The sequence below is a fragment of the Acomys russatus genome, chromosome 13, assembly GCF_903995435.1.
Source record: "Acomys russatus chromosome 13, mAcoRus1.1, whole genome shotgun sequence".
Lineage (NCBI taxonomy): Eukaryota > Metazoa > Chordata > Mammalia > Rodentia > Muridae > Acomys > Acomys russatus.
Genome location: NC_067149.1, coordinates 11520938 through 11541362, shown reverse-complemented (window position 1 = coordinate 11541362; position 20425 = coordinate 11520938). Strand labels below are relative to the sequence as shown.

The following is a 20425-nucleotide window of genomic DNA, read 5'->3' as shown; positions in this document are numbered from 1 at the left end:
CCTTTCCAGAGATCTGCGAGAACAAACATCTTTTCTTTTTTCTTTCTTTCTTTCTTTTTTTTTGTTTTAGAGCTAAGGACCGAACCTAGGGCCTTGCGCTTTTGCTAGGCAAGCGCTCTACCACAGAGCTAAATCCTCAAACCCCTTATTTTCTTTTTTAAAGATAGGGTCTTCCTATGTAGTCCTGCCCAGCCAGGAACTGTCGCTGTAGACCACGATGGCCTCGAACTCACAGAGCTTGATCTGCTTAATGCATGAACCACCACACTCTGCCAAAGTTATCTTAATGCCCAGAGGGTATTCTCATTCTCTCAAGGAGGTGTGGTGTGATTTTCCAAAACTATGGGGTGGGGGAAGGGTAGTACTATGTTTAGAAGCAGCTAGACCGTCCAATTGCTAAGGGCAATTCTTGGCTGTCCTGGACACGCTTTGTAAAGCAGGCTGGCCTCAAACTCACAGAAATCCACCTGCCTTTGCCTCCCTGAGTGCTGGGATTACAGGCTTGCGTCACCACACCCGGCTTTTTCTCAATTTTTATGTTTGAAAAGTTACTTGTCATGACAGTGCTTTGCTACCCTCACATAATAGTATATCTTAAAACGTAAACCTTAAGCAACTAATGTTGATATATCCTACAGAAACACAAGTTATTTTTGGTTGTTTGTTTTTTAATAAGGAGATTGGTGGAGATTCAACTCATGTTTGACCACAACTTGTTCTCCAAGTACCCACGCCTTTTCGTAGTGGTTTCCTTACGACACACTGCACTTCCAATTCCGCCTGTCAAATGTCCCAAGCCACCTAAACACGCTCCCCCGACGCCGATTTAGGTGTGGCGCTCCGCGGCGGTACCCTATAGGGGGCAGCGGTGGATTCCCTAGGCTCTCGGGAAGCATCCGGACTTCCGGCTCAGCAAGGCCACGCCCAGCCGCAACGAGGCTGAAGCCGCCCGGAAGGGAACAGTAGTCACCATAGCTAGAAGGGCGCCTTCTAAGGGCGTAGCCACGCCCACAAGGAGGCGTGGCCTCTACCCGGCGCGGGAAAGGGGCCGGCGCTCCGCGCGCGCGCTCTAGAGCGCGCAGCACGTTTTGGGAGCGGATGGCGGCGGTGCCAGCGGCGGCGGCTGCTGCTGGGAGCGGGACGCTCAGAGAGGAGGAGGCTCCGGGAGGGGAGGCAGCAGCCTCGCAGGCCCAAGCCCCGACGAGTGCACCCGGGGGCGCTCGCCTCTCGAGGCTGCCTCTGGCGAGAGTAAAGGCCTTGGTGAAGGCGGACCCTGACGTGACGCTGGCAGGACAGGAAGCCATCTTCATTCTGGCGCGTGCCGCGGTGCGGCGGGAAAGCAAGGGCGTCTGGGTCGGGGGGCGTGGCTTTGGGGGCGTGCCGGTAGGGGGCGTGGCGTGGCATGGCCGGTCCAGGTGTGCTGACCCGCCGGAGACCTAGGGAGGCCTCTTGCTAGGCCCGTTTGAGCTTCTCAGCTACTCGCCTCTTCACGAGGGCCCACATAACTCTAGTTTGCGTCTCCCGTGGCTCACACAGAATTTGAAGGGGACCCTAGTGAATGACTCGGGTGGATTTATAAACATCGGAGCAGGGAGATAAATGATCCTGCTATGGAAGGGAATAGCAGAAATATCTTCATTAAGTTTGGGACAATCTTAGCTTCTAAAAGTTTCCTGGATGGTAGAATTCCCCTTTATCCTTCCTGCCCCACATAGACACAGGATCGCTCAGTTCAGTGGGCTAGAATCCACTAATCTTTTCCTCTGCTTGCTTGTTTTGTAGGAACTGTTCGTGGAGACTATTGCAAAAGATGCTTACTGCTGTGCCCAACAGGGAAAGAGGAAAACCCTCCAGAGGAGAGATTTGGGTATGGGTAGAAGAAGAGTCACTGTGGTACCTCAGGGTAGACCAGGGATGTCTGGGCTAGGCTTTCTTGTAGCCGATTCACAAGGTATCACTGAGGCAAGGAGAAGTTTGGGTTTTGATCTATTAGTCTAGCTGGTAACCCTTGCACGCGTGTAAGCCTTTCCAGACTGTATCTCTCACTCCCTTCTATGCTGGCAAATTCTTTTTTCCTAGTAACTTTAGAGCTGAGCAAAAAGTGAATTTAGGTATAAGACAGGACTGTCTTTGTTTTTTTGTTTTTTTTTGTTTTTTTCCGAGACAGGGTTTCTCTGTGTTAACCTTGGCTATCCTGGACTCACTCTGTAAACCAGGCTGGCCTCGAACTCACAGTGATCCACCAGCCTCTGCCTCCTGAGTGCTGGGATTAAAGGTGTGCGTCACCACCCCCGGCGCAAGACATAACTGTTTTATAGGAAGTCTTACTGAACAGCATTTGTGTGGGCTTTTGTAGAGACAGTTAATATGTAAGAATGAACAGTGTAGAGATGGAGCTCAGGACATCAGTTACTAGGTGGGGTGTGCTGTTTGGGTCTGATGTCCACGTGGCAGGAGCTAATCAAGGGTCCCTTCACCTCGTGTTTTTCAGATAACGCGATAGAAGCTGTGGATGAATTTGCTTTTCTAGAAGGTGAGTTCACTGTTGGCACAAATGATTCCTCTGTTGATGATGTGAGTTAAAATCTTATAAAAACAGATGCCTGGTTCTCCTTTGTATCCATGGAAATGCTTCTCCCTGGTTCTTATTTTGATAGAAAAAAAAAAAAATGTTTTCCAGTCTTGGGAATTAGGACTCCCTCAGGGAAATTGCAACCACCTGTGGAGTTAGTTTGAATTTAGAGTTTGAATCCTACTTCAATCTCCATCCCTGAGTATCAATTTTGCCTCTTTATTATAATGTTAAGAAATAGAAACAGTTTGTAACTTTTTTGAAGATTCATTTTTATTTATGAGTGTGTGTGTGTGAGTGTAAGCCACATATGTGCAGATACCTATAAGGACCAGAATAGTAGTGTGAGCTGCTAAACCTGGATGCTGTGAACTGAACTCAGGTCCTCTGGAAGATTGGCAAGCGCTCTTTTTTTGTTGTTGGTTTTTGTTTTTTTGAGACAGGGTTTCTCTGTGTAGTCTTGGCTGCCCTGGAACTCACTCTGGCCTCAAATTCACTGAGCTCTGCTTGCCTCTGCCTCTCAAGTGCTGGGATTAAAGGCGTGCACCACTACTGTCCTCTGAGCAGCAAGTGCTCTTAATCACTGAGTCATCTCTCCACCCTCAGTTCCTAATTAAAAAAAAAAAAAATTATGTATTTTCTGTGTATGGATGTGTTGTCTGCGTGTAGACCTACATACACATCAGAAGACAGCATCAACAGTTGTTAGCTGCTGAGTTGGGGGTGGGAATTGAACTCAGGACCTTTGAAAGAACAGTGTGTACTTTTAACCATTGAGCCATCTCTCCAGCCCTCCAGTTCCTAACTTGCTGGCCTTGACCTCTTACTGTGTAACTGAAAGTGAACTTGAATTCCTTTTCTTTCTGCATCACCTCCCAAATGCTAGATGATGATGATGGTGATGATGATGATGATGGTGATGATGATGGTGGTGGTGGTGATGATGATGATGGTGATGATGGTGATGATGGTGGTGGTGATGATGGTGGTGGTGGTGGTGATGATGATGATGGTGATGATGGTGATGGTGATGATGGTGGTGGTGGTGGTGGTGATGATGATGGTGGTGATGATGATGATGGTGATGATGATGGTGGTGGTGGTGGTGGTGGTGATGATGATGGTGATGATGATGATGGTGGTGGTGTGGTGTGATGATGATGTGTGATGATGATGGTGATGATGATGTGGATTGACTATGCATGCATGGTGATGATTATGATGGGTGATGTGGTGGTGGTGATGTGGTGGTGTGGTGGTGTTGTGCTGCTGATGGTGGTGCTGGTGATGGTGATGCTGATGCTGATGGTGGTGCTGCTGATGCGGCTGGTGCTGATGCTGATGATGATGGTGGTGGTGGTGGTGGTGGTGATGATGATGATGGTGATGATGATAATATAAAGAGGCATGTGCCACTTCTTATGGCTCTGAAATCTTTTCTCTTTTCACTCTATTCTTTGTCAACCTGTGCTGTGGCACTCTAACCATCAAATTACTCTTGTTACTATTTCCTGACTGTAATTTTGTTATTGTTAAGAATCATAATGTAAATATTTTTGCAGACAGAGGTTTGCCAAAGTGGTCACAACCCACAGGTTGAGAACCCGTGGTCTGGTGCCTTCTGTTGGCTCTCCTGTCTGCTCCGCATTAGGCTCAGGTCTCCTTTGCTCTGTTTATAAATACGCTTCAGGGAAATGTTGATCCTTCATTCTTTTTTGTTGTTCTTTGAATCGCCCAACTGTTAGTGGAAATTTGTTCTCTGTTATAGATTTTTTTTTTTAAAGCTTTTTCTCTTTTTGAATAGAATCTTGGAGGGCATACAAACTTGTGAGCTCAGGTGCCCAAACCCAACTGAGACTTTCTGGGGGAAAAAAAAAAGATTAGAGAGGGACTGGAGAGATGGCCCAGGAGTTGAGACTATTCTATAGCAGGAGATCCAAGTTAAATTCCAGCACCCACACTGGGTGGCTCTCAACCTCCTGTAGCTCCAGCTCCAGGGGGTCTGATACCTTCTTCTGGTCTATATGGGGATGACACACACGCTCACACACACACATGCTCACACACACACGCTCACACACAAAGACACATGTAATTAGAAATCTTTTTTAAAATTGTCAGTGCCTTGCTAGAGCCTTTCTTTTTTTGAATGTTCATTGAGTAATGCAGCAATTCTTTAGCTCATTTGCAGCTCTAGTTCTAACTCTGTGCATTGTGGGTTTAGGTCCCAACAGACTGCTTTCCCAAATGACATCTCCCCTGGGTCTTGTGGATAGATACGCCTCAGTTTGGAGCTGCTGTTTCCAGCGAGGCCCTGGTGCTTTAGCTCTTCCCAGTCTGTGAGAGGTCCCAGGTTGAGACACCTTGCTTTATACACCGCCCTCTCTGTTTTTAGGCACTCTGGATTGACAGCAGAGCCGTGGCTGCTTCCTTCTGCTTCCTGCCGTGCAAGCCTCAGCTTTGGAGAGAGTCTGCGCGTGTGCACAATCTTGTCCTCCTCTTACCCGAGCCGGAAGGAGCAGAGATCTCTCTGATAGCATTCTCCACAAAGTCTTCCATTACCTGAGTCTGTCTTCCAGTTCCGGCCTGGATGCAGCTCCTGCAGCGTGGGCCAGAGATGAAAGAGCTGTTCTGCAGAGGTGGCCTATGACTAAGGACGACCAGAATAAAGGTCTGCTCAGCCTCATTCATGTGTTTATAGTCTCGCCTTTGCTCTCGCCCTGTGACAGGAGAACCCTGCGGTCAGGCACAGACCTTCCTCACTTCCTATCCACTGTTCAAGCCAGTCTTTTTATTAACTTTGTTCTTTCTCAGTATGCCATTGGAATTTGGGTCTATAATTTATGAAATACCACTTCTTAGAAGTCAAATTGGTTTGGTCCTAACAGTTTAATTGAAGTATAATTCATGTATCATGTGCAGTCCAAGCTGTAAAGTTCAGAGATTTTTGGTTTTTTTTTTTCCTAGTCATAATATGTGTAGTGAGATTTTGAACAATTTCCTATGAATGGATTCACATAAGTCTTTTGTGTATGACAAAATTTAGATGTTATTTAAACTTATCTATGCTATAGTATGTATTTGTACCCCTTCCTTTAAGTTGTAAAATATACATAATATAAAATTTCCCATCTTAACTGCCTTTCAGTTGTCATTGGCATTGGATGTACTCAGGGTTGCACACCCACCACCGTCGTCCACTCCAGAATGCTGTATTAATGCGCTCAGCCTGGTACATCAGGGATAAGTTAATGTTTTGTTTTTTGTGAGAAGGTGTGGGAGGTGTACTTCCAGTACTTAAAATGTAGTGGTTCAGAAAAGCAGCAGAGAGCTTTGGTCAGGGCTTCCTGCAGTGTTCTGCTGTGTAGATCTCTCTTAGGATACAAAGTCTGAGCCTGGTCTACAAAGTGAGTCTAGAACAGCTAAGGCTACACAGAGAAACCCTGTTACAAACAAAAAAACAAACAAAGTCTGTAGGATCTTTTCTCCAGAATAATAGACTCAGCTATGCAACATGTTAAAAATAATTCCTCAGAAAAACACTAGATTTATATGAAAGTGTTTTTGGGTCTTCCTTACCAAGTTCCCTCATGGTTCACATTTCAAGGTTACCAAGAACTGACATTTTATGGGTTACTATTTGTTCCGGTTTTTATTTGAATTTCACTTTTCCTCATTAATATCCTTTGCTTTGAGATATAATTCAGAATATTTTTGCTTCTTGTGTCTCTGCAGTCTTTCTTCAAGTTTCTTAGTTTTGTTTTTAATTTGTGTGTAGAGGGATTTTAATCCAGCAGCAAGGCCTGGAATACAGACACACCCTTAGCACCCACCTTTAATCCCAAACAGTGAAGGTAAAATGAGTTCAGTGCAGCTCAGCAGAGGCTGTTGAAAGCCAGACAGCAGCACATAGGGAGAAAAAGAGGCAGTTTTACCGGGACAGTTGTATAGAAAGAGATTGAAGTGAGAACAAGCCAGATACAGGTAAAGACAGAATGAGCCAGAGGATGAGAAGGAGCTGAAAGATTAGAACAGATTGTTAAGAGTTACTTTGAGGCCAAGCAGAGCTATTTAGTGAGAAACTGAGAGAAGCCAGACTGAACTAGTCAGCTGGGAGAGGGGTTTGAGCCAGAACAGATGAGTAGAACCAGCCAGCCAGAGTTCAAAAAGAACTACAAACTACAAACAGCAGGAAGTCTCAGAGGCTGAAAGCATTTTCGGCCTAGGCTAAACTGTACAGAGGCTAGAAGCTTCCAGGACTAGGCCTAGGTTAGCAGATGGTGGCAGTAAGCCTCCAAGAGGACAGTTAATCAGGAGAATAAAGGTGCCTTTAACATTAGTGTATGTCTGCACATGCAGAACTTGCTTTCAAATTGTTTGGCAGCAAGTGACTTGACCTGCTGATCTGTCTTGCCAGCGCCCTTTCCTGTCTGTCTGTCTGTCTGTCTGTCTCTTGTAAATTGTGTGTGCCTGTACCTATGGTTGTGCCACAGCTTGGGAGCAGGTGTCTTTTCTTGTTGAGCCATCTTGCTGGCCTTTTCCTTGGTTTTTTATTATATTGTCAGTTTTGACTAACGCTGGCCAAGTAACCTGAAGCCTGTTCCACAGTCTGTTTTTTTTTTTTTAAACCTTTAGCACATTCTTGGAAAAATAAAAATTCCTTAGTGTTGGTGTACTTGTTACAACTATAAACAGGATGATAGATGGCTGTCGCTTAGAAATATATGAGTTAATGCATTTGAAAAATTTCACGGTGTAGTGGCACACACCTTTGAGCCTAGCACTCAGGAGCTAGATCTCTGAATTTGAGGCCAACCTGGTGTGCAGAGTTGAATTCCAGAACAGCCAGGGCTACACAGAAACCCTGTCTCAGAAAGACAAACAAACAAACAAACAAACAAAAACAAAAAGGAAGAAAGAAAATTAGGTAGATAGAACCATCTCATACAGGGCTGGAGAGCTGGCTCAGTGGTTAAGAACACTTGTTCTTACAGAGGACCTGGTTGGTTTCCAGTTTTCCAGAACCCACATGGTGGCTCACAGCCACCCCTAACTTCAGTTCTAGGTAATCTTATCCTCTTATGACATCTGTACGCACCTGCCACACATGTGTCATGTCTACACATGCAGGTAAAACACTCATAAAACAATTCACGTGATTTAAAAAGGTAGTATTGGTCCAGGCATGGTGGCACATGCCTTTACTCACAGCTTTCACGGGACAGATGCAGGCGGATCTCTGAGTTTGAGACTGACCTGGTCTACCTAGTGAGGCCCTGTCTCAAAAGAAAAAAAAATATATTGAATTCAATAAAGAGATCTTAATTTTTGTTTCCTTTCTACTTTTAGGTGCTAGTTCATGGTGCAAAATGCATGTAGACTACTTTAAGGTTGATTATCCTGGGCTGCCTCAGCAGGTCCCTAAAATGACATGATCCCTTAAAAGCAGAACTGTCTTCTGACTAAGGAAAGAGATACCAATTCAAAGCATGGAAGAAAAGGCCTTTTTTGGGGGGGTGGGTGGAGTGGTTGTTTTTGGTTTTTTGAGAGAGGAATTCTCTATGTAGCCCAGGCTGTCATGGATCTAGCTCTGTAGACCCGGCCTCAATCTCAGAGATCTGCCTGCCTCTGCCTCCCCCCCCCCCACCCCCAGGGGCTGGGATGGAAGGAAAAGGCCTGTCTTAACCTTCCTGGCTTTGAAGATACAGGGAACACTGAGGCAAGAGATGTGGGCACTCTTTTTTTTTTTAATTTTTATTAATTTATTCTTGTTACATCTCAATGGTTTTCCCATCCCTTGTATCCTCCCATTCTTCCCTCCCTCCCATTTTCCCCTTATTCCCCTCCCCTATGACTGTTCCTGAGGGTATCAAGTCTCTTCTTGGTAACCTGCTATGCTTCCTCTGAGTGCCACCAGGTCTCCCCCTCCAGGGGACATGGTCCAAATATGAGGCACCAGAGTTCGTGTGAAAGTCATACCCCACTCTCCACTCAACTGTGGAGAATGTTCTGCCCATTGGCTAGATCTGGGTGGGGGTTTAAAGTTTACCGCCTGCATTGTCCTTGACTCTAGATGAGAGAAGCATGGGAGAATAGCAAAGTAGAAGGATCCAGAGAGTCCTAGAAGCCTACAAGTAGAACATTATGAAAGGCAGATTTGGGCCCAGGGGTCCCACTCAAACTAAGGCACCAGCCAAGGACAATACAAGATGTGGGCAGTCTTAAGAAGCTAAATCTTAAACCACCTGAAAATCTTTTGATAGGTTTTATATAACTTGTAAATACAATAATTTTGTAATAAGAATAGTTACTAGGTTTGGACTTCAGAATAAAGTCAGTTGAAATGAGAAAAAAAAGTAGTAGCAACAGCTAAGAGCAATGTTGCACTCCCCACTCCCCCCACCCCCCTGCCTTCTTTATTCTGTGTTTTGATTTGTTGATGGAAGCTGCTGCCTGGTCCCTGCTGCCTGTGACTTTCAGGTTTTATTACTGAAGTAAAAGTGAGCTGGCTCTTGAAAAATAAAAGAAGCACTTAGTCACTAATGGCTAGCAGCATTTCGCTGTGGTTTTAATTTGCATTTATCAAATGTGTTATGCAAATTATGTCCCAGGCTTAGCACATACATATTTTAAAGTCTGATGAGCAATTCTGACCTGTGTTCAGCTCTGCTGGTGGAAATGGCTTACGCGAGGCACTTGGGCTTCCCAGGACTCTTTGCATTTTGCATGCCATTTTAAGGCTGTGGAGAAGCAGGGCTTCCCTTGTCAGCATCTCCTGTGCTCTGCTTCGTTGGTGTCATCGGATAATGGGCCAGAAGGGACTGGGCATTTCCAGGGTCTGGTCTGGTGTAACATAGAGCCAGATGGAAGAAAAAGGAAAATGCTGAAACTAGATGCTAACGTTATAAAGCCTAGTGATTAGCTATCTGTTGACACTGTTCCCACCCCCGTAAAAGCACCTGGTGTGTGCAGGTGTGTATCTGTGCACATCAGGGCAGTTGCCTGAGGAGGCCAGAGGTGTCAGTTGGGTCTCTATGGAGCTAGAGTTATAGGCAGTTGTGAGGCTGGAGTGAGCAATTCTCTCTCTTTCCCTCCCCCCCCCCCCCCCCCCCCTCTGTTTTTCGAGACAGAGTTTCTCTGCATGTAATAGCCTTCCCTGGGTGTTTTAGACTGGCTTTGTAGACTAGTGCTAGAACTAAAGGTGTGTGCCACCACACCTGGCTGGCAGTTTGCTCTCTTAACCACTGAGCCATCTCTCTAGCAGGCGTTTGGAGAGCCTGGGCTGCCTCAGCAGGTCCCTAAAATGACATGATCCCTTAAAAGCAGAACTGTCTCCTGACCAAGGAAAGAGATGTCAAATTCAAAGCCTGGAAGAAAAGGCCTTTTTTGGGGGGTGGGCCAGTGTTGTAAGACAGTCCCACCATGGCCTTGAAATTGCTGTGTAGCTGAGGATGACCTGGAATTTGTAATCTTCCTGCTTTGCTCCTCACGTTCTGGGATCACAGGCTACTTGTATGTTTATCCTGTGCGGGGAATCAAACGCGGGCCCTGTGCATGCAGCCACCTGCGCCCTATCCTCAGCCCCAAGGCCTAGTGTTAAAGAAGACCATCTCATAGCAAAGGCCAGAGGAATTTACAACCTGCCAGTGCTCTTTCTTTGTATTAGAGCCAGGGATCTGACGTGTCCGCTTTATGCTAAGCAGCTTGAACAGCTTGAGTTTAAGGCCTGTTTTCCTTTATGCTTTCTAATTATTGTTTCAGAATGTTCTCTGTCTCACTTCCGGTCAGTTTCTTCTCTCGCTTCCCATAGAAGCTTGTTGGTGTTCTGGAGGAGATCTTTTTGTTTCATCTTTTAGTTTTGCTAGTTGCAGGACTTTTGTTTTGAGTTTGAAATGATGTTAGGAGGAGCCTACCATTTTAGAGAGGCAAACACTTCTCTAGGTCGATTCTAGTTTGCTTTCTTGCCTGTAATAAAACACTGACCAAAAGCAACGCAGAGGAGGAAAGGGGTTATTTCATCTTATGTTTCCAGGTCATAATCATAAAGGGAAGTCAAGGCAGGAGCCCTGGAGCAGATGCTGTTTGCTGGCTTGCTTCAGGCTCAGGCGTAGCCAGCTCTCTTATTCTGCCCAGGGCTACCTGCCTAAGCATGGCACTGCCCACAGTGGGCTGCGCCCCCACATTAGTTAATTTACCAAAGGAATCTTCTAGAGACATGTCGATCTGATCCTGGCAGTTTCTCAACCGAGCCTTCTCAGATGACTGTAGGTGGTGTCCGATATGATCAAGGTTAACCGGGACAAGATCCTTTAGCATTTATGTGGCTCTTCATGTAAAGAGTACCACAACCACAAAGTGAGTTTAGTCAGACTTAGTCATTTAACATATAGAAAATATATGTGCTTATTATCCTCTCCTCTCCTCCGACTCCTTCAGTCCCCTACTCATTTGGGGGAGGGGGGGCGGGGCGTGGTGGAAGGTTCGGGACAGCGTTTCTCTGTGTAGCCTTGGCTGCTCTGAAACTCACTGTGTAGGTCAGGCTGGCCTCACACTCAGAGATTTGCATGTCTCTGCCTCCTGAGTGCTAGGATTAAGGGCCTAGCTAGCTATTTATTTATTTATTTATTTTTATTTATTTGTGTGTGTAGGTTTTGTGCAGTCGGCCATACCTGTTGTGCATCCATGACGACATCCACCATGTTGTATCCAGAAGACTATATTTCATAGCACTCGTTCCTATTTTCTAAGTCTTAGGATCTTTCCACCCCTCTTTTGTGTTGTCTGCTGGGCGTTGGAAGGGGTGATAGAAAGGTCTTGTGTAGGGCTGAGTACTCAAGAGTCCCTTAGTCTCTCACTCCTTTGAGCTGTTTAGTCTCTGCATCAACTGTCTCCCATTGCAAAAAGAACTGTTCTGTTCAAGAGGTAGGAGGCAGTTTGACTGCATGTCTGCTTAACATAATAAGTCCTCCCCTAGGGTCTGTGGCCTCCTCCCCCTATGGACTTTCAAACAGTATAGTATTGGGTATTGTTGAAGACTGGCAGTTTATGTCTCCTGGTGAAAAAAACCCTAAGCCCAGGGCAGCCTTTAGACCATAAAAATAAAGACGCCAAGACCTTTAAAATTTTCAAAGCGTAGGCCTTAGCTGGGCAGACTCTCAACTAGCTCATCTGAGTGAACCTGGCCACCTTGCCTCAACCAGCTACGTGGCCAGCATCCTCCCAGGCCCACAATCCAGTTTGTCTCCTTCCATGTCTCCTGGTGGAAGGACCTTCCTCCTTCTTAGTCCCCACCCCCTCAGGAAGTCCCGCCTTCCGTCCACCTCTGCCCAGCTAATTGGCCAGTCAGATTTTTATTGACAGTTGCCACATCCATACAACACACAAGATATTCCAAAGAAAAGGCCTCATAGCCAACCAGATAGGGATTGGTTGTCCCCCAAACACTCACACCACTATTGCACCTATAGGACCATCTTGTCTGGTCGGTCAGTATTGTAGTATCCAGGGTTTACAGCTTACCCACAGCTGGGTAAGACTGCTAATGCCTTTTCTCCCCCAGGAGTCGGCATAATACTTTCCAGTACTATGAATGCTAGTCAGAGGGGAGGAAGCTACAGTTCCAATTTGATTTATCTATGTGTGTCCAGAGTATGTGGTAGCTTTATCTAGTTCTGGTTAAGAGTAATGGCAATAGCCTCCATTTTTAATTAATTAGTAATTAATTAATTAATGAGACATAAGTGTCTCTATGTAGCCCTGGCTGTTCTGAAACTCACTGTATAGACCAGGCTGGCTTCTAGCTCAGAGAGACCCACCTTCTTCTGCCTCCTGAGTGGTGAGATTAAAGGTGTGCGCTGCCACACCCTGCACTCTCCGCTGTTTTGAGAGCCTCTGAGGTCTCCCTGGCTAACAACTCTTAAGGAGGTATCCCACCCTGTATTGGGATTTTTTGCTTAATGACCTATGGCTTCTGATAGAAGAGTTATGTATTTATGCAGGATGCCAGCCAGGTGTTGGAGTTTACAAAGCTCTTCAAGAAACATAGCATTGCTGCCTCCAAGTGGTACACACCTGTTACCCCAGCTCTTGGAAGGTAGAAGGTAGAGAATTGGGAATTCTAGGCCAGCCTAGGCTACACAGTGACTTTGAGACCAACCTGGGCTACATGAAGCACTGCCTCAAAACAAACAAATTAAATATTGCATGCTGATTTGTGGGAACTAATAGTGTGTTTGGTTGAGGAGAGTGTGTGATATGCATTGGACTCTTTTTCTCTAAGACCTATTTTTTAAAAATGAATACTTCCTTCCCGCTAACTTCACATCAATTAACAAAGTATTCTAGTTCAGTAACGAAATGAGTCTAACAGATTGTAGTGCCACCCACTTCTAAAGGTAGTTGGAGGCTGGGGATGTAGTTCACTGGGCAGAGTGCTTGTCTAGCATGTGTGGAGCCCTGGGTGTCACTCCTGGCACTGCATCAAACCGGATGTGGCAGAGCAAGCCTGTAGCCGCAGCATCCAGTGGGTAGAAACGGCATGATCAGGAGTTTGAGGTTACCCTCAGCTTACAGAGCAAGCTGGAGGCTACGTGGGTTTCAGACAAACACATCAACCAACCAACCAATGTGACTACAAAATAGCATGGTGTATTTTGGGATAGAGAGGGAAAAAAAAACCCATCACGGATATTTGTTGGGATGGGAGGCACACGCAACACCGTACCTGGGGCTTTTGTTAACTTAGATCTTTACTCGCTGAGTATCACTGACTTTCCTGTTGGGAATGTGGGTCGCCTGTGGTAACAGAAGTTCGACATAAGAAATGAGGGCGATTTCTAAGTCTCCGAAGGGAAATTCGCAAGCGAAGGCTTGTTGGCATATCAGACACCGAGTCAGCTAATGAGTCCTCCTTTCTGAGAAAGGCTCATTTTTGATGTGCTAATAACCTCAGGTTTCTGAGCATGAAACACACAGAGATTATGAATGTCATCCTGGAGAGCCTCTTTGGAGACAATTGGGGAGCTTTTACCTAAGACAGACAACGTGTCCTTTACACTCACTGTTCCTAATAGAGTCCGGTGCCACAGAGAGAGACTTGAGTTTGAAAAGACATCTGTGTTGATCAGTTCCTGGCATATTTCCAATGAGTTGATAATGAACCCATCTCTACCTTATTAGGGAAGATAAATAGAAACTGACCGGGAGCTCCAGGGCTCACCGTTCCCATTTGAGGCTTGTCAGATCTGCATGTCATAAAGGAGAGATCAACACTCAGCCTTTCAGACAGCCCGAGTCACTATAATGAACTCTCTGAAGATGCTCAGGGTGTCTTCAGGAAATGCGTACCACCGCAGGACAAGTGAAAATTATTTCAAAAACAACAGGTGGCTGACAGCACTGCTGACTCCCCTCACCTGCTCTGGGAAGCTGCCTTTTGTGCTATGGGATAGTAAAATACCAGGGGGATGCTGGCTAGGCGTTGAAGGATAATTTCTAGATTCTTCCTTTTTGCACTGTTTGGACGTGGCTGCATGCCAAAAGTGGGATACAAAATTAGCTTTTCCCCTTAAGGTCATTCTTAAAGACTGGAGACATAAAACAATGATTTCATCAAGCAGTCTGTAAAAATAAAAAGTTGAGGGGGTGGGGGATGGAAAGGAAGGAAAGAGGAGGAAGGGATGGAGGGAGGGAGGGAGAGAGAGAGAGAGAGAGAGAAAGAGAGAGAGAGAGAGAGATTCTGTTCTAAAAGCAGAGGTACATGGACACAAGGCAAGAAGCAGCCCTCCACTGGGGTGACACTGAGGACAGGACCAAGAAAACAAGCATACATAACAGCAGGTGCCAGAAAATAGGTGCCTGTGTGTGGTAAGACCCAGTGGGTTCTGACGCCCATATGCTTATTTGGCCTGCTTGCCTAGCTCCAGGCCAGTTAGAGACCCTATCTCAGAAAGGGGTGCTGTGGGGCTGAAAGATGGCTCAGTAGTTAAGAGCAGATACTGCTCTTGTCAAGGACTCAAGCACCATCCTCGGCATTTATGTCAGATGGCTCAGAGTTGCTTGTAACTGCAGCTCCGAGAGATGCAACACCTGCCTCTGGTCTTTGCGGGCACTTGTGCATATACACACAAACCCACACACAGGTACCCATGAATGCACATAATTATGAATAATGCAAATAAATCTTAAAGAAATAAAGTGCGTGGTGCCTGAGGAACAACTAACAAGGTGATACTCTGGCCTCTGTTTACGTTTAGGTACATATACACAGGAACACACACACACACACACACACACACACGAGAGTGAGTGAGTGAGAGAGAGACAGAGAGACAGACATAATAGTTTAAATAAGTAGTGTATGTGTATATGATTACTGTAGGAACTTTATTTTATTCCATTCACCCACCCACCCATCCATCCACCCACCCACCCATCCACCCACCCACCCACCTTCCCACCCATCCATCCACCCACCTACCCACCCATCCACACCACATCCACCACCCACCCACCCACCCACCACCACCCACCCACCTACCCATCCACCATCCACCCACCCACCACCTACCCACAGCCACCCACCCCCACCCACCTACCCACCCAGCATCCACCCACCCACCCACCCATCCATCCACCCACCCACCCACCCACCCAGCCACCACCCACCCACCTACCAGCCAGCCACACACCCCCACCGACCCACCCAGCCATCCACCCACCACCTACCCACCGACCCACCCAGCCAGCCACCCACCCAGCTACCCACCCAGCCAGCCACCCACCCATCGACCCACCCAGCCAGCCACCCACCCACCTACCCACCCATCCAGCCACCCCACCCACCCACCCACCCACCCACCCACCCACCCACCCACCCACCCATCCATCCACCCACCCACCCACCCACCCATCCATCCACCCACCCACCTACCCACCCATCCATCCACCCACCCACCTACCCACCCATCCATCCACCCACCCACCTCCCCACCCATCCATCCACCCACCCATCCATCCACCCACCCACCTACCCACCCATCCATCCACCCACCCACCTACCCACCCATCCACCCACCCACCTACCCACCCATCCATCCACCCACCTACCCATCTATTAATTATCTATCTGTCTATCTATCTTCTATCTATCTATCTATCTATCTATCTATCTATCTATCTATCTTTTGATGTTTTTGAGACAGGGCTTCTCATTGTAATAGTCTGGCTGTCCTGGAACTCACACTGTAGTTAGGCTGACCTTGAGCTCACAGAGATCTACCTGCCACCACAGCCCAGCTCATTTTATTATTTATTTATTTATTTATTTTGGTTTTTCCAGACAGGGTTTCTTTGTGTAGCCTTGCCTGTCCTGGAGTCATTTTGTAGACCAGGCTGGCCTCGAACTCACAGTGATCCGCCTGCCTCTGTCTCCCGAGTGCTGGGATTAAAGGCATGCGCCACCACCGCCAGGCTTATTTTTTGAGACAAGGTCTTATGTACTCCAGGATGGCCATGAAATTGATATGTAGCTGAGGATGACCTTGAACTTCTGACCCTGCTCTTACTCCTGGAGTGCTGGAATTACATGTGTGTGCCACCACATCTGCTTTTAGGCAGTGCTGAGGGTTGAACCCAGGGCACCATGTATAGCAGCTGAGCACTCTCAGATGAGCTTCATCTCAGTCCACTGTAGGAACTTTAAGTACCTCAGCCAGATGTGGTGGCGCATGCATTTACTCCAGGCACTTGGAGGAAGAAACAGGTAGATCTGCATCCTTAGCTTTGGTTGTCCCTGTCCAAGTCCCTCATTCCTCACCCCCAACTCCCCTTCAGCCTTTCCCCTCCCCCACTTTCCCCTTCTCTGCTTTTAAATTACCTGCGGTCTACTACTGCCCCACCTCCCATGGCCCCTCTCTAGCTTTCTGGCTTTGAAAGGGCCTGTAACTTAAAACACACTAACCTAATCATTCAAAGTTAGGGTCACATGTGTGAGAGACATGTGGCAATCGACTTTCTGAACCTGGGTCACCTCATGCAATATAAGATTTTCCAGCTCCATCCCTCATCTGCACATTTTATCTATCTATCTATCTATCTATCTATCTATCTATCTATCTATCTATCTATCCATCGCTGGAATTCCACTGTATATGTGCACCACATTTTTTTTTTTTTTTTTTTTTTTTTTTACCATTTGTTCATCAGGTGAAGGCCATCCAGGCTGGTTCCATTTCCTGCCTATTGTGAATAGAACAATAGTGAACATAAATGTCAAAATGCGTATGCCCCGGGCTAGCCTCGCTGAGTAGTTTTGCCAATCTCTCTAGGGACTAGGAGACAGCTAGATGCTCATACAAGTGTCATTTTAGGGAAAGGGTATATAAAGAAAATCAGGGTCCATGTGGATAATGTAGTTGGAAAGACAGCATTGATTTCCAAAAGGTTCCCAGAAGTCCTGGACCCCCTTCAACTATACTCAACTAGAGCTGCCGCCAGAGTGAGTGCCCGGCTGCTCAGGCTGTGGTCCATGGGCCCTCGGTATCACAACAGACAGGATCCGATAGACAGGAAGATGCTCCTCCAGCATGCCCCGTGCTCGTGCACACATGAGAGGCACTTGCTTCTCCAGAAGGCTCTGGCGGAGGGTGTCAGCACCGTACACCCCCAGGGCCTCACGCATCTGAACACTTCTTTATTCTGGCCTCCTGTGATGGGGCTGGATGCTATGTTGAGACTCATTTTAGATTTTTTTTTTTTTTTTTCTTTTTGTAACTCGGGAGAGCAAATGAGTGGCAGGAGATATGTCCCTTGACAGGTTAGGAAGATGCAAGGGGTTTTCTCAAGATAAATCTCAGTCTTTTAGTCCCTACGGTATCCCTATTCCCTCTGGCCATTCTTCCCACGTGTCTAGATAGACTCCAAGGTCTGGGCTTACAAACCACTCTTCCTTGTGGCTGGTCACGTCTGCTCTCCAAAGACGCCCGCTCTTGTGTCCTTAGTCCCTCTCGTTTTCTTTGCGTTTTTAATTTACGCTTTGTTCATTATGTCAGTATTTCCTTAATCATGTCTCGATGTTTGTATTTCTGTAGAAGTCTTCCAGATGATTTTAATTATTAGCATGGTGTGTTGGTTGGGGTTACTCCTGCTGTGATGAAACACCATGACCAGAGCGATTTGGAGAGAAAAGGGATTATTCAGCTTAGCTTCCACATTACGGTTTATTATCAAAGGAAGTCAGGGGAGTAAATTAAGCAGGGCAGGAACCTGGAGGCAGGAGCTGATGCAGAGGCCATGGAGGAGAACTGTTTGCTGGCTTGCTCCCCACAGCCTGCTCAGCCTGCTTCCTTCCTTCCTCCCTCCCTCCCTTCCTCCCCCCTTCCTCCCTCCCTCCCTTCCCCCTTCCTCCCTCCCTTCCTCCCCTCTTCCTCCCTCCCTCCCTACTTCTTTTTCTTAACTTCTTTCTTTCCAAGATGTATTTATCTATTACATATTCAAGGTTCTGCCTGTATGTGTACCTGCACACTGAAAGACGGCATTAGATCACAGCATAGATGGTTGTGAGCCACCATGTGGTTGCTGGGAATTGACCTCAGGACCTCTGGAAGAGCAGACAGTGCTCTTAACTGCAGAGGCATCTCTCCCATCCTCTTTCCTTCTTTTTTCGTTTTGATTTTTTGATTCTTTGTAGCCCTGGCTATCCTGGAAATCACTCTGTAGACCAGGTTGATCTTGAACTCACAGGGATCTGCCTACCTCTGCCTCCCTGCTGGGATTAAAGTCTCATGTCCTATGACATCACCACCACTGGCTAGTCTGCTTTCTTATAGAACCCAGTACCATCAGCCAGGATGGCACTACCCATAATGGGCAGGGCCTTCCCCCATGAATCACTAATTAAGAAAATGCCTCACAGGCTTGCCTACAGCCCAATCCTATGGAGGTTTTTTTCTCAATTAAGGCTCCCTCCTGACGGGTGACTCCATCTTATGTAGAGTTGACACAAAATCAGCCAGTACCAATAGTGCTTCCCTCTAGTGGGCTAAAAGTTTTCCTGGTGCTGGGGAGATGGCTCAACAGGCAACAAGGGCCTGAGTGTGGGTCTTCAGCAGCCTCCTTAAAGTCCAGGAGCAGTAGCACACATGTGTAAGGCCAGCAAGGGGATGCGTCCACAGTGTTTCCTCTAGCACACATGTGTAAGGCCAGCAAGGGGATGTGTCCACAGTGTTTCCTGTAGCACACATTTGTAAGGCCAGCAAGGGCATGCGTCCACAGTGTTTCCATGGAACGTGGGTGGTCAGCCAGTCTAGCTTAGTGGATGAGCTCCAGGTGCAGCTAAAGACCCTGTCTCAAAAAAGAAAATGAAATGTAACTGAGGAAGACACCTGAGGCTAGCGCCTAGCCTTTGTGCGCATGCGCGTACTCTCACAGGTGTATGTATGCATACACCCAATGCATATTTACGCGAAGAGTTTCTCATCCTTCATTTTTTCATATGCACTTTATAAACAGTTTGCCACATTCCTCTACTCTGTTGTCATTTTTATTGAGACAGCATTAAATTTATAGTTTAATTTAGAGAGAATTGACAATTTAAAATTATTGAGTTTCTCAAGAATGGGGTCTGCTCTTTCATTTATCCAATTATTCTTTTATGTTCCTCAGTAGAATTTTAAAGTTTGCTTCTTGCAGATTTTGCCTGTGTCTTGAATTTTATTCCTCTAGTTGCTCTTGTGAACAAAATAATTTTATCTAATATACTTTGTGACTTTATGGCATTCTGCTTACCTATTATGTCAGTTAAATCTTTTGAACTGGATGTGCTTAAATCCCCCTCAGATCTTAAAATGTATTAACTAGGTTTAGTTATGGAATTAACACATTACATTATTAAAACAAAAATATGTAAAAAACAGTAAGATGAAGGTAAAATTTCTTTTCCTTCAGGTGTCTCACTTTCTCCTTAGAGTCCATGTCTACAATAGTTTTTCTTTCTTTCTTTCTTTCTTTCTTTCTTTCTTTCTTTCTTTCTTTTTTTTTTTAAATAGATGAATAAATATTTATTATACCAAAATTGTTTGTTTTTGCTTTTCATTTATTTTTCCAAACTGGTTTTAAAACACTCAAGAGAATATATTTCTGGAACTACAGGCCGCAATTATTGTTTTTAGGTCAGAAATCACTGATGAGCATTGGGACTGTAGCTCAGCATCTGTCTAGTGGGAGGCTCCACATTCAATTCTCACAGCTGGGGTGGGGGAACAAAAGCAGCCTTGCTGGGAATGCAGGTGGCTTTACTTAGCTTATCCAGACATTTCCGTCCCCGCGGCTCCTGCTTCTTACCCAGCTGATGCTCCTGGCAATTTTCTGTGGCACAACTGTCTCGTCACCATTCGCTCTCCTACAGTCTTTCTCCAGCATGAATGCTAATGCCTCAACAACCCGTACTACCTTATTGACATGTCCGTCTTCTTGCTTATCTCACACTGGCCAGCATTTCCACTCAATAAAAAGTTTAAACCAACCAAAGCAAATAAAAATAATTTTAATAAAACTAGACCAAGTTGAAGGCTAGTTACTATAGTAGAGAGAAGTGGCGGGGGGGGGGGGGGAGAGGGTGACAGCTCAGCCTCCAGATTTGAAGTAAGAGCAAAACTTGAGTAACAAATAAATAATAAATAAAAATCATAAGTAATAAATTAAAAATAAGAGTTAAAAAAAGAGAGTAACAGGAGTAAAGCCTTTGGCTTTCGTGTCTAACTTCACTAACAAGAGCAGGAGAGAAGCAGAGCCTCTCCACAGTTTCCTCTGGAAGACTCTCTGCTGACTCACCCTGGCTGGGTCAGCACCTCCATT

General features: G+C 46.1%; 1 protein-coding gene across 1 annotated transcript; it reads left to right on the top strand.

The window, feature by feature from the left end:
• The first annotated feature begins 1098 nt into the window (after window positions 1-1098).
• On the top strand, window positions 1099-5177 carry Pole4 (DNA polymerase epsilon 4, accessory subunit). Its single transcript, XM_051154656.1, has 4 exons — window positions 1099-1326; window positions 1783-1867; window positions 2492-2533; window positions 4968-5177. The coding sequence occupies exons 1-4, from the start codon at window positions 1099-1101 to the stop codon at window positions 4979-4981; spliced, it is 369 nt and encodes a 122-aa protein (XP_051010613.1). The 3' UTR covers window positions 4982-5177.
• The last annotated feature ends 15248 nt before the right edge of the window (window positions 5178-20425 follow it).